We start from the raw sequence: 13,459 nt of genomic DNA, 5'->3' as shown, positions 1-13,459 counted from the left end.
AAATCTTTTGTCCTTAACAAGTAAATAACTAAACGTCATGTCAGCCAGCTCCTCGTCAACACGTTTGTCTGGGGTCATTTGTTTTGGAATAAATGTACATGTCTTGGTTTGATTTTTCATAAGTTTTTTGAAAGAAGGCGGATGCTGCAGAGTCAAACAGGACACTTTTCCAGGGCCAGTGGATGGCAGCTGGAGGAAGAGGGTAAGCTCTCCTCAGGCTGCACAGACTGGTTCTTAAACATATGTGCAAGTTTCTTCTCGTTGACCCCCCTCTGAAGCATATTTTCATTTTACAAATTTACACTCATCTTTAGTTTCTAATATCACTAAAATGGAGCCAGTTGGTGCTCCTTTTCTGTTTTCGCTCATTTCTTCCCTTTCACCCGACATGCTTGGACTTACAGTGGGGCAAAAAAGTATTTAGTCAGCCACCGATTGTGCAAGTTCCCCCACTTAAAATGATGACAGAGGTCAGTAATTTGCACCAGAGGTACACTTCAACTGTGAGAGACAGAATGTGAAAAAACAATCGATGAATTCACATGGTAGGATTTGTAAAGAATTTATTCGTAAATCAGGGTGGAAAATAAGTATTTGGTCACCTCAAACAAGGAAAATCTCTGGCTCTCACAGACATGTAACGTCTTCTGTAAGAAGCTTTTCTGTCCCCCACTCGTTACCTGTATGATTGGCACCTGTTTGAACTCATCATCTGTATAAAAGACACCTGTCCACAGCCTCAAACAGTCAGACTCCAAACTCCGCCATGGCCAAGACCAAAGAGCTTTCGAAGGACACCAGGAAAAGTATTGTAGACCTGCACCAGACTGGGAAGAGTGAATCTACAATAGGCAAGCAGCTTGGTGTGAAAAAATCAACTGTGGGAGCAATCATCAGAAAATGGAAGACATACAAGACCACTGATAATCTCCCTCGATCTGGGGCTCCACGCAAGATCTCATCCCGTGGGGTCAAAATGATCATGAGAACGGTGAGCAAAGATCCCAGAACCACACGGGGGGACCTGGTGAATGACCTGCAGAGAGCTGGGACCAAAGTAACAAAGGTCACCATCAGTAACACACTACAACGGCAGGGAATCAAATCCCGCAGTGCCAGACGTGTTCCGCTGCTGAAGCCAGTGCATGTCCAGGCCCGTCTGAAGTTTGCCAGAGAGCACATGGATGATACAGCAGAGGATTGGGAGAATGTCATGTGGTCAGATGAAACCAAAGTAGAACTTTTTGGTATAAACTCAACTCGTCGTGTTTGGAGGAAGAAGAATACTGAGTTGCATCCCAAGAACACCATACCTACTGTGAAGCATGGGGGTGGAAACATCATGCTATGGGGCTGTTTTTCTGCCAAGGGGACAGGACGACTGATCCGTGTTAAGGACAGAATGAATGGGGCCATGTATCGTGAGATTTTGAGCCAAAACCTCCTTCCATCAGTGAGAACTTTGAAGATGAAACGAGGCTGGGTCTTCCAACATGACAATGATCCAAAACACACCGCCCGGGCAACAAAGGAGTGGCTCCGTAAGAAGCATTTGAAAGTCCTGGAGTGGCCTAGCCAGTCTCCAGACCTCAACCCCATAGAAAATCTGTGGCGGGAGTTGAAAGTCCGTGTTGCTCGGCGACAGCCCCAAAACATCACTGCTCTCGAGAAGATCTGCATGGAGGAATGGGCCAAAATACCAGCTACTGTGTGTGCAAACCTGGTAAAGACCTATAGTAAACGTTTGACCTCTGTTATTGCCAACAAAGGTTATGTTACAAAGTATTGAGTTGTATTTTTGTTATTGACCAAATACTTATTTTCCACCCTGATTTACGAATAAATTCTTTACAAATCCTACCATGTGGATTCATGGATTTTTTTTTCACATTCTGTCTCTCACAGTTGAAGTGTACCTCTGGTGCAAATTACTGACCTCTGTCATCATTTTAAGTGGGGGAACTTGCACAATCGGTGGCTGACTAAATACTTTTTTGCCCCACTGTAAATCCGGCTTCTTGTCTGTCTATCGCTCGGTGTACTTGGCCTGTACCGCTTGCTTTCTTTGATTCGTGATTGGCCACATGGTGTACCCATCAAAAAACAACGTCCCACCCCTCCCTGCATGGATTTTATCGGAGCTGAACAGAAGTGGCTGAAGAGTCAATTTTCCCTGTCGGGACATCCTTCATATATATTTCAATATAAATATATTTCAAATTTGTTCCATAAGATAACGCAACTGTTATCGTTAACTTTTTTATTTTTTTGACTTTAGAATTGGGAAGATTATTTTTGTTTTTGCCGCTAGTAACAAACTAAAGATATCATTTAAAATGGACCACTTGTCAGGTGTGAAGTGGTGAACATATCAAAAATGCAGTTCTCTAAAAATGATCAGGTGCATAATCAGCCAATGTCCAAAGAAGAACATTTTGAAAGATCTCCACAAGGTCTAGTGAACTTCTGCTCAACGCAAAGTTAAAACTGCAAGAAAGTCTGACTCGTTGGAAGCAAAATATAGAATTGTGCTTTTGCTTAAATAAACCCACCCTCATAGCATGAAAAAAATCCTACAACTGTTACACTTGACAGATTATGTTTTATCAGTTGGTATTTATTTGGTGTTTATGAACTTTGAAACACCACAGCTGAGTGTTCCAACAGGAACAAAAACACATGAATAAAGCAGGCAAATGGTAACTGGTCTTGTTCTATTAGTGCTTTTCTATTCTATCTGAGCACTCAAAGAACTTCATACAGTTGAATCCTTTTCAGTGAAATGACATTTTACTAAATATTAGTTGGGGTGTCTGTACATATTTGAGCTTGTATGGATACTTTTGATCCTACCTTTAGAGAGAATCCCAAATAAATTCAAACTTCTGCACTGAATTATTCTTTATTAAAGTCATTAAAGATGTGTGCTGTACAGTCATTTCAGGAAAAACAACAGTTCTAAGAAATCATTAAAAATCTTAAACTACCATGACTTTCATTCCCATGGTGTGTGTATATAAACCTCTGATCACAACTATATATTTATTGTCATTATGTCGCACAGCTCAACTCCAGAAGCGCTCGAGAATTAAAATAGCTGGAAATGAGGTTAAAAGCCTGTTTTTAGAGATACACAAAGGTTGTGAAGGGATGCCAAATTGCTATAATTGCTATAATTTTTCTGTAAAGCAAATTTACCTTTACCTTTGCATAAAGCAACCGTGAACCTTTTATCAAATGTAAGTATATCAGCTAATAACAGTACATTCACTGATGGCCATATCGGTTTTTGTCCTCAAATCTGAGATTCGTTTTCAGAGTTTGTAATTTTGTAAGTCTTTAATTCTTAAGGTCATTTTATTTTAACGGAGAGAGACTGAATATCAACCAAAAATTTACGGGAGAAAACACATTACAGAAAAGATATTCACTGATTTGCATGTTATCGAGTGAAAAAAGTATTTGATTCCTTACAACCAAGCCGGAATTATGGGTCCCACAGATTGCCTGTGTGCAGGGATTGCAATTAAACCATTAATTATAGGCACCTCTGTTTTCAGCTCTTTATGTGTATAAAACACACCTGTCTACAGAGTCAGGTTTCTTCCAGTCCACCACCATGGGCAAGACCAAAGAGCTGTCAGATGATGTCAGCGACAAGACTGTAGACCTGTACAAGACGAGAAAGGGCTAAATGAGCGTCAGCATGAAGCTTTGTGCGAAGGTGAAAATTGTTGAAGCAATGATTTGGGAAAAAATGACTGTTAGTTGCTTTCAGTTCCATGCTTCATGACGTGAGAATGATCATGGCAAAGGTGGTGGATCAGCCCAAAACCACATGGCATGGTTTGGCTTGTTAGTGATCTGACAACAGGACCACAGTCTTAACAGATTTAAATCTTGCAGCACTCACAAGGTCTGCTGCTCAAGAAGTCACATGACCAAGCTGTCTTAAGACTGAAAATGTAAATGTTTCAGAGAAGACTTGGGAGAAAGTGTTCTGGTCCACTAAAACCAAGATCATGCTCTTTAGTGTTAACTGGACCAGCTGTGTTTGTGGTGGAGAGGAATGCTGAGTATGATCCAAAAAAAACACCATCCCCACCATTAAGCATGAAACTGGAAGAAGTGGGGCTATTTTTCTGCTAAGGACACAGGATGACTTCACAGTATCAAAGAGCCAATGGATGGGGCCATGTGCCATAAGGTCTTGGATGAGAAGCTCCTTCTCTCAGTCAGAACACTGAAGGTGGGTTGTGGATGAGTCTTCAACCATAACAATGACCCAAAGCAACAAAGGAGTGGCTAAAGAAGAATCACGTTAAGACTATGGAGCTGCCAATCTCAAGACGTCAGTTTATAGAAAATCAATTTAAAGCTCTTATGTAATGCGTTTTGGGGGTTTTTGGTCAATATTCTGTCTCTCTCCATTAAAATTAAACTGTCATAAAAGTTAGAGACTGTTCATGTCTTTGGAAGTGGGCAAATGTATATATTCAGCAGGGGATAAAATAATAATAAGTATGTCTTCAGAAAGACACTGGTGTATCACTGTGGTTGCTCAATTTAAAAACTTGTTTTTAGTTTAAATTGTTTCTTTTTTATAAGGCTTTATCACTCCTGCTCTGTGAGTTTTACATAGCTGAAGCTAAATATGAAAACATTGAATTTCTCAGGCTGCTGATTGAGTGCTGTAGTGTCTTTGTATTCCTCACTGTGCACAAAAGTCCTCTTAGGTTCTCTCTTGTGTCGCCCATTTCTCAAAAATCCCAACAAATTTATCAGAAAGGAAGACAATGCAAAAGCTGTTGTTTCTTGAAGGCCCATAGATAATCTTTTTTTTTCCTTTTACTGCTGCTCCCGGCCTTTGAAGGTCTGGCTGGTTGTGGCTGAACTCTGGCCAGAAGGCATCTGTTACTCAACAACATCTGTTCCTGTTACTCTCTTTCTCCCAGCATGCCGAGGGACACGCAGGTTCTCCCAAGGGTGGCCTTTTGTGTGCCCCATTGTCAATTCCATCATTGTCTGCTGAAGTCTGTTCCCATAAGGCCGTGGGTTTATAAACCCCTCCAAAGGACAAACTCTACCGGCCTGATGATTTACAGTTATTTGTGTCCAAACACAATCTCTATCTTTGTGGGGCAATTAAGAAAGAGAACTCTGAGGAACTGATTTTATACTGTATGACTTTTATGTTCTGATGTGACCGAACTTTGCTGTTTGTTTGTTTTTTTAATAGCTTTTTCTCTGGAAACAGGAAGTCAAGGTTTGAAAACCAAACCTAAAGTGGTCCAGTAGGCGAATTTCAGAGCCATGAATTACCTGACTTGGTCTTTAGGAGGAGAAACAGGAGTGGTAAATCTAGCGTAGGGGTATTGTTTTTTATGAATAGGGCCCCCTCTCTCGTCTCCAGGGAGACACTTTCAACTTCTGGCAGTAGCCAACAGTGTCGGCATAGAAAAGCCCACTATGGGGTCGCCAGGGGAAGACAACAGATGTTACTGATTAACTTTGCTCACAGACCCCTAAAGAAGTGCTTTTCAGAGTGCTTGCAGATGGACAAAACAAAAGTTGGACGCAATCAAATGTTCACATTTAGCAATATTTATTTGGAAAAATAGTCTTGGCTAATTCCTTCATTCAAATACGGTAAAGGAAAGGGTAACATAACAATTTGTACAGTACAATCCCTCTTAAATAACATTTTCTTAAAAAAACAAAACAAAGAAAAACCATCCCATTGACCTGAAGTGCCTTTGCAAATATCATTAAAAAAAGCAACTTAAATAATCATAACAAACATCACAAGTATATAATACAAAATAAAAACAACACAAAATCATTAAATTAACTTAAATTAAATCATAATTTTAAATCATAACTTGTTTTTTTTCTTTATTTATTTTACAAAATCAGTATCAAAAAGCAACTTTCTTTTTCTTTTAATCGACACAAAGTTTTCATATCCCAAAGAAGAAAAGAACTGAACAATACTATGTCATAAAATGGTTTGGAGGGCTTAGGGAAGAAAATGCACTTCAGTTAACACAGTGATCAAGTATACATACAGTCTTCACAGGTGTAGTGATGGGCGCACAGCCCACGAGAACAGCCTTGTGAAGAACAGGCCAGTATGGCCAAACATCCACCGTTTGATGCAGTTCCTGCGCTCAGCAACGGCGTGTGGGTTAGAGAAAAGGCCTGGGTGCAAATGTTGCAAAACAAAACTCGTATATCATTGCTACGGGACAGCGTTCATTTATATTTTCTTTTTTTTCTTCTTCTTTTTTTCTTATTTTTTACAAAAACCCCACTCCCTGTTAACAGGCAGAACAGAAAGCTAAGAAGCAGTTTACTTTGAACTGTAAACTTTTTTTTTTTACCCTGCCAGTTCTAATCCCACAGGCCGCCACTGCCTGCGCTTAGTTTCCAGTAGAGAACCAGCTCACTCTGAATATCAGTTAAACGTATCAGCAGCAGTCTCAAGGCGGGACACCTCCCCCTAGGTTTAGAGCAGCATCTGAAGGAGCATAAAAACTCTCCTATAGAGTAAATGAACAACGGGCAGCCCATTGGTGGCTTCTTACACCTGGGGAAACACACCAAAAAGACAGAAAATTTTAGTTTTTGTTCTTTTAAATTCCAAATGACCGCAGAACTCGTATCTCTGGCTAAGGGTCAACAAAGTAGAACTCACCTCAGTTGCAATTATACATTCGTCCTTCTCCTCTGACATCACAAACACAGATTTGTACTTGGTGTCCGCACATGCAGACATTTCTGGGGCTTTCTTTTCTGATGCATTGCTGTAGGAAGGTGAGAAAATACGTTACATTTGTGGACATCCACAGTCTGATTTTGTGTTTGACAGACGTTTATAGTGTCAGTTATTTACCTTTTTAAACGTTTGCTGCGCTTCTCCTCAAACTCAAATGAGTCCTTGTCCTCGCAGGCCGCCTCCAGCATGGCCTCCTTGGCCGCCTGCTCGTAGTTGACCTCATGTACGAGCTTGTAATCTGCAGGCAGATGGCGGCTCTTGTAGCTGCTCCTCCCTGGTGGAGATCCTTCATCGGGGTCCCCGCTGCAGAAGTCCATCTTCTTGTTGATGTTTTTGACACCTGGCATCGGCATCACACTGATGGCCAGGTCCCTGTCACTACGGTGACAGTTGTTAGTAAGGTTATTTATTGTCTCTGCTTCGCCTACAGTTTCTACTTGGCCGACATGCTGGACTTTTGATTGCAAAAAGCCAACCAGAACAGCAGAGCCTGCCAACAGCAGCAGCACCAGCACCACCCCGGAACCAATGGCCATCCAGGGAACTTCTGACCCCCGGATGGCAGCGTGCTCTGGAAGCAAGAACTGACAGTTTCTGCCACCGTATCCATGAGCACAGGCGCAGACATAACGGTTGTTTCTCTCGTGGCAGGTGGCACCGTTGTGGCAGGGGTTGTGCTCGCAGCGGCTGATCGGGGAGCTGCAGTTGCGACCCGTGTATCCCGGGGGACAAGTGCAGGTGTAGCCATCAGGACCTTCCTGGCACGTGCCACCATTCTGGCAAGGATACGAAGAACACTCATCACCAGTGTGGTCACAGTTCTGGCCGGTGAAGCCGTCTGGACACTGACACAAGTAGGAGTTCACGAGATCCACACAGCGTGCACCTGAGAATAGAGATGAAGTCATGAATGAGTGTTCAGTTCGTGCAGACTGAGCATCTCAAAGACCAAACCCTTATTCTGTTTGTACTTACCATTGGAGCAGGGGCTGGAGGTGCAGTGGTCAATCTTCTTCTCACAGTTGAACCCTGCATACCCCGTGGGGCACTGGCAGAAGTAGCCTCCGTCAGGGTTGTCAGTACAGCGGCCTCCATTGGAGCAAGGCCCATCAGCACACGTCATGGCGCTTAGCTCGCAGTTGTTGCCATAGAAACCGTGAGGGCAAGTGCAGGTATATGTGTTTTCCAAATCCTGTGGGAAAAAATAGAACAGACTTGACATCAAGATCTGTGTGGTGCTGCATCTGCAGCATTTCCAGCTTGCTGCATGCTGTATGTCTTGATTTTTTTAGGTTTAATATAATTGAAGAATGATCGAAAACAGAAAAGATAGATGAGAAGGAATGAAGGCTGATGCATTCAGGCATCACTGGTGCTGAGCCGCAGTTAACAAGATGTCTCTATTCTTATTCCAAGTTCATTTAAGAAGACCCACGAGCACTCACAGTGCAGCTTCCTCCATTGCGGCAGGGGTTTCCAGCACATTCGTTGACCCGAATCTCACAGCTGGCCCCAGTGAAGCCAGGCCTGCAGGAACAGGTGTAGCTGCCCTGGCCAGTGTTGCTACAAGTGGCTCCATTCATGCAGGGCTTGTGGTGAGTGCAGTAGTTGAGATCTGGAAAAAACACAGCAGCACATGTGGATTAGCCAGAGCACAACACATGGCGGGACAGCAGCAGCGGCGACAGTATGCGCTTTTGTCCTCAGGCACACTTGACTGTTTCTCTTCTGCCAGTGGTTTTTTGTTTCCTTGCCTCCTGTCTTTGCTGAAACAACTGCTGCTCTGTTACTAGAGTGTTGATGCTCTTTCGCTTCAGTCTACCTTTTTACTGGCTTGATTGAAACCAAGTTTGTGGTTTGAATAAATGACAAACCAGTGATGGAAAACTTGCCTTCAAGAACAAGTTGTCCACATTTTGTCACCTTTCCACCAAATAAGCAGGGCATTTGTAAGTTGTTTAAGCATTAATTTGTTATCTTCCTGTTCATGAAATCTAAGTCTAAGCTGCACATAACCAGATTTTTGTTTCAAATACATTTCAAATAGTTTTTTTTATTTGTTTGTTTTTTTAAAATTGTGATGCAGCCTAGATATCTGGAAAACGTCTAAGCAATCGTTGCTGTACCCTACGTGTTGTGGCTTCCTTCATCCAACAAAACCACTTCTCTCTCTGTCCCTACTTCCCAGACTCTTTCCTTACCTTGGTTGCAGAAGAGTCCACCCCAGCCCTCCTGGCAGTTGCACTGCCAGGGCTGCTGGCAGGTCCCATGGAGGCAGCCCGGATAACGAATGCACTCATCGCAGTAGCGCCCTTTGAATCCCACTCTGCACCTGTTGTTGTCCAATTAGGAGGGAACACCGGTCACTCCACTCACATTACTTCACGCAATCCACTAATTAATTAATACCCAGTGAACTTGTGGAGAAAACTTACTTGCACTCCCCGGGTTTCTCGCAGAACCCGTGCTCTTCATCACATCCTGGCAGACAAATCGCTGTACAGGAAAACAAGAGTATGCTTTTTAGAAACATTGAGGCAACTTGTTTTTAAGATTTGCTTTTAAAGATTAAAAAATCCAAAGAAAGTAATTAAAATGAAGTAAAGCAGTGGATTCTGAACCCATTAGCTTGTCATCATGGAAGATTTTTCTGCTTAACATAGTGCAGAGACAAAGGAGGGAGTGTGTGTATGCATGTGTGCCCCAGAGTGCACACACGCACTCACACACACAGAGGCCCTCAGCCCACCACCCTCTTTTTTTTCTTCCTCACTGCGGGTCAGAACTCTTTTATTCATTCTGTGTGTGTACACACACACACGCATACACACACATACTCCCCTTAATGTCTCGGATTGGGGTAGATAAGAGTGGACAGCTGGCGAGTGTGTTGCCAGTGCGCGACAGCTGCTCCATTGTCTCCTCTCTGCCGGCAGCTGCCCACTTCAAACAATACCTCCCCCAACTCAGCCAATCACCGACCGGCCCACTTCGAGAGTAACGAATCGGAAGGTAGCATGTAAATTTATGGCACGCGTGAGATTATTCTCAAAAACTTTCCTTAGAATAAATCAAGTGGTCGTGTGTGTATGTATGTGTGTGTGTGTGTGGGGGGGGGGGGTTAGGAGGGGGGGGGGGGGGGTGCGCGTGGTGTTTACGCCCTAAATTGCCTTCTAACGGCACTCAGAGAACTTGACTATAGATACATGGAAATAAAAACTTTTTGAACTTTACCTTCACTAAAAAAAACATTCAAATTGGTTTTAAATCTATCCTTTTTAAACGATTTCCTTTTAAAAGGATTTCTTTACCTCTAACTTCTTTTCCTTTCTGTGTTTTTTTTGTCTCTCGTCTAATCTAAAAATTTTATTCTATAACGGGAAAAATCTCTGCAGCTCACGTTCAGTGCAGTACTGCCCCTTCCACCCGGCGTCGCACACAATCTCCCCGCGCTCTCCACAGGTGAAGTGGCCGAAGGCGTCGTCTCTCGGCCGGCAGAACACTGAACAGCCGTCCCCGTAGTAGTGCTCATCGCACACGAATCGATAGGAGTACTTGAGTTCGGTCCTTCCCCCGGTGTGCAGGTCCTGGGACCATTCCTCTCCCACAGTCAGATGCCTCTGGGTGGTCATGGTGCTGATAACCCGGTCTGGGTTCTCTAAAATGTGCATGTAGAAGTACAAGATGAGGAGGAGAAAGTGTGTAAATGTGAAAACAACAACAACAACACTGAAATGGGAGATTTAGTTCCTACCCGTGGAGAGGTCGTCTTTGGAATCGGCGTGTAATGCTTCAATGATCAGCGAGAAGGTCCCCTGGGAACACAAATGGCTTCATGAGACAGGTGGCCAGCGGAGATGTGGCGATAACATCAAGTAAAGGCCCGAGGCGATTGTGCCATACACTCAATGTGCTGAATGCAAACTGCCTAACCTGATCCGATGAAACTAAATACCTGTAAACTTTGTGTGCTCTCTGAGCCTTCAAGTTGTGCGCAGGGGAAAAGGTGCTCTTTTCACGCACGCATTTACAAGAATTGGCGCGATTTCTCAGCCTTAACTCCTACTCTACATGAATGGTTGTATTTACCGGCCACGTGAAGCCGAAGTTAATCCTGATGGGGTTGGTGAACGAACTCTCCGGGATGGCATCTGGGACCTGGAATGAATTGGAGCCGAGGACGGGTGTCACAGCGCCGCCGTAGGTGCACGGGGGCTCTGGGGAAGCGTTGGGTTGATAGTGCTTGAGACAGATCCTGAAGAAGGTCTTACACTCGCACTGCTGCTGGAAAGACGAAGCCAGACCTCCTTTACAGCAGTTTTTGTTTCCTTGTACTCCCTTCTTGTTCAGAAACTCCTGCAACTTCAGCTCAAAAACTCCCGAGCAACACCCCTGCGGAGGAAAGCGGCTTATTATCATCAAGTGCACACATAGTACCGCTTGTGTGAGAGTGCGTGTTGTGATGGGAGGGCAGGGGAGGCAGGGGGAGGGTGATGGTTCATTGTTTGGAGGGAAAATGTTTGATTTAGAAGCTTACCTGGCACAGCAACATGGACATGACGGCAAGAGTCAGCAGGATGACGCGCCCCATATTAAATAAATACATAATAAATAGTAAATAAATAGAGTAAAAAGTCTTGGGGCTCGGCTTGTCGTCAGGGTGCCTCCTCCTGTTCAGTCCGTCTGAGGAAGATACATTGAGCACGTTTCTGTCGCCTCACAGGGTTTTCTCATCAACTGCTGTGGATATCAGCCACGCCGTTTTCACTCATGTCCCGAGGCACAAAAAGACAAAGGATAAATCCCAAACCTTAAAAAATAAAATCACAAAACAAATGGAGTAAACTTCTGCGCTGTGTTGAAAAAGAAAAGCAGTCCTCGAAGTTCAGTTATAATCCAGTGCGTAAAGAGGGAAAAGCGAAGTGTTCCTTGTTTGTTACAGCAAGAATGTTAGGGCGAAGCTTTTTTTGTTTTGTGTGTGAAGGTCTTGGTCTAACCCAAGGACAGATTTGTCACTGGTCCAACATGCTTCTTTCTACTGCCTGATGTCTTTCCTCACTGTGAACTGTGCGTCTGTCTACAGCCAAGGCCGCCTGCAGCCTGTTATATACGGCCTGACACATGCTATGGTAATAGCATGCAAATGGACCCCCTCCTCCTGCTGCCCGACTACACCTCCCAATCTGGCTTGGCTCTCTACAATGGGATCCCATACAAGTACCCCACCACCATCCTCCTTATTCCTCCTGTAACCCCTCATACAGTGTTAATACCCGAACTCAAATAAGGTTGTGTGGAAGTATTTAAGAAGTGAAAACTTCTGTAAGACTCCTACACAGGACAAGACGGGAGACAAGATTAATTAATACATGTTTTCTGCTAACATTAAACAGGAAAACTTAACATTCAAGCGGTTAAGAAGACATAAGAAGAAGAAAAAGAATTGGGCTGACTTTTGGTTGTTGGTCTTTTGACATCACAGACCCTCTCCTATATATGAAAAACAAATTAAAGGTGTTAAAGTGGTAATATGGATATGTTCTATACACCTTTTAAGAGTTTTCAGTATCGTACAGCTGCCAGATTTCCCCCTGGGCTGTGGACGGCATGCGGCTGAATTGATCCATCCAGCTGTTGCATCACTGCACCAGCTCCTTTGTCGTGGGCGTCCTAAGATGTTTTGGATGCAGTGCCAATTAACAGTGTGAAGCTGATTCAAAAATCTCCCCCAAAAAGAAAGAAAAAGCGTTTCCTGGTCAAACTCTAACTCAGTTAATTGTTTTTCAGCCCACCTCCTCCCCTTTTCTCTTCCTTCTCCCCTTCTTTCTCAGCATACACACACGCTCTAAATTTTGGTATTTGTATCTGTGGGAAGAATTTGATGCTTTGAATTGACTGAAAAGACTGAAGAAAACATTCCTTGGCAGAGCTGCGCAATGAGGTAAACGACATGAGGGGCTGGACTCCTGCTTTTCTATTTTGCTCTCGCCTTCTTCTCTTTCTTCGCACTAGGATGAAAAAAAGAGACCGTGTTTGCGTGCTTATAGGTGGCAGTGTGTGTGCGTGCACAGAGGCGCGCGCGCGCACCGTAGTCGCTCGCGTGGCCAACATAAGGGGGAACTTTTGTTGTTGTGTGTGGTGGAGGAATAAGTTTGCTCTCTCTCTCTCCCCCCTCAGCTGTATGGTAATTCGACCAGCACCTGCTCTCTTCTCCTCAATAACAGCGCGTGTACGCCTCACTTGGCTGAGCGTGCGCGCACACATCTAACACACAATACTCTCCCTCGGCGCGTACACATGCTCACACACAGACTTCATTTGTCATTAAGTATATATATATATATATATATATATATATATATATATATATATATATATATATATATATATATATATATATATATATGTTCTGTGTATGACAAGGGAAAACTATTCTTCGTCCAAAATCTTATGTGGTGCGCATATGAATAAGGAGTGGGAGGACGGGGGGTGTGGTGAGGGGTGTTGCTTAATTAGGTTGTTCATTAGATGTGTGATTTTTCTGCTGTATAATGGGGTCTACTGGAACTGCACGCGCGGGCTAGCGTACCATGCACGTACATTGCGTCACTGTGTTGAGATATGTACGTCACGACTATTGTTTTCTGGCGCCTCTCTCCGACTTCGTTACCTGCTGCCACG

The 13,459-nt window shown here is 43.6% G+C and overlaps 1 protein-coding gene across 1 annotated transcript; it reads right to left on the bottom strand.

The window, feature by feature from the left end:
- Positions 1-5,891: 5,891 nt before the first annotated feature.
- dla (deltaA) lies at positions 5,892-11,860 on the bottom strand. Its single transcript, XM_040045232.1, has 11 exons — positions 11,316-11,860; positions 10,868-11,170; positions 10,533-10,593; positions 10,179-10,436; positions 9,214-9,274; positions 8,980-9,110; positions 8,224-8,393; positions 7,754-7,970; positions 6,896-7,664; positions 6,698-6,806; positions 5,892-6,589 (listed from the first exon to the last, which is right to left on the bottom strand). Exons 1-11 carry the CDS (start codon positions 11,382-11,384, stop codon positions 6,584-6,586), a joined length of 2,154 nt encoding a protein of 717 aa, XP_039901166.1. The 5' UTR covers positions 11,385-11,860; the 3' UTR covers positions 5,892-6,583.
- Between the last annotated feature and the right edge of the window lie 1,599 nt (positions 11,861-13,459).

This window comes from Simochromis diagramma, unplaced genomic scaffold (genome assembly GCF_900408965.1).
Source record: "Simochromis diagramma unplaced genomic scaffold, fSimDia1.1 OVJJ01000610.1, whole genome shotgun sequence".
Lineage (NCBI taxonomy): Eukaryota > Metazoa > Chordata > Actinopteri > Cichliformes > Cichlidae > Simochromis > Simochromis diagramma.
This window is presented reverse-complemented; position numbering and strand designations above follow the sequence as displayed.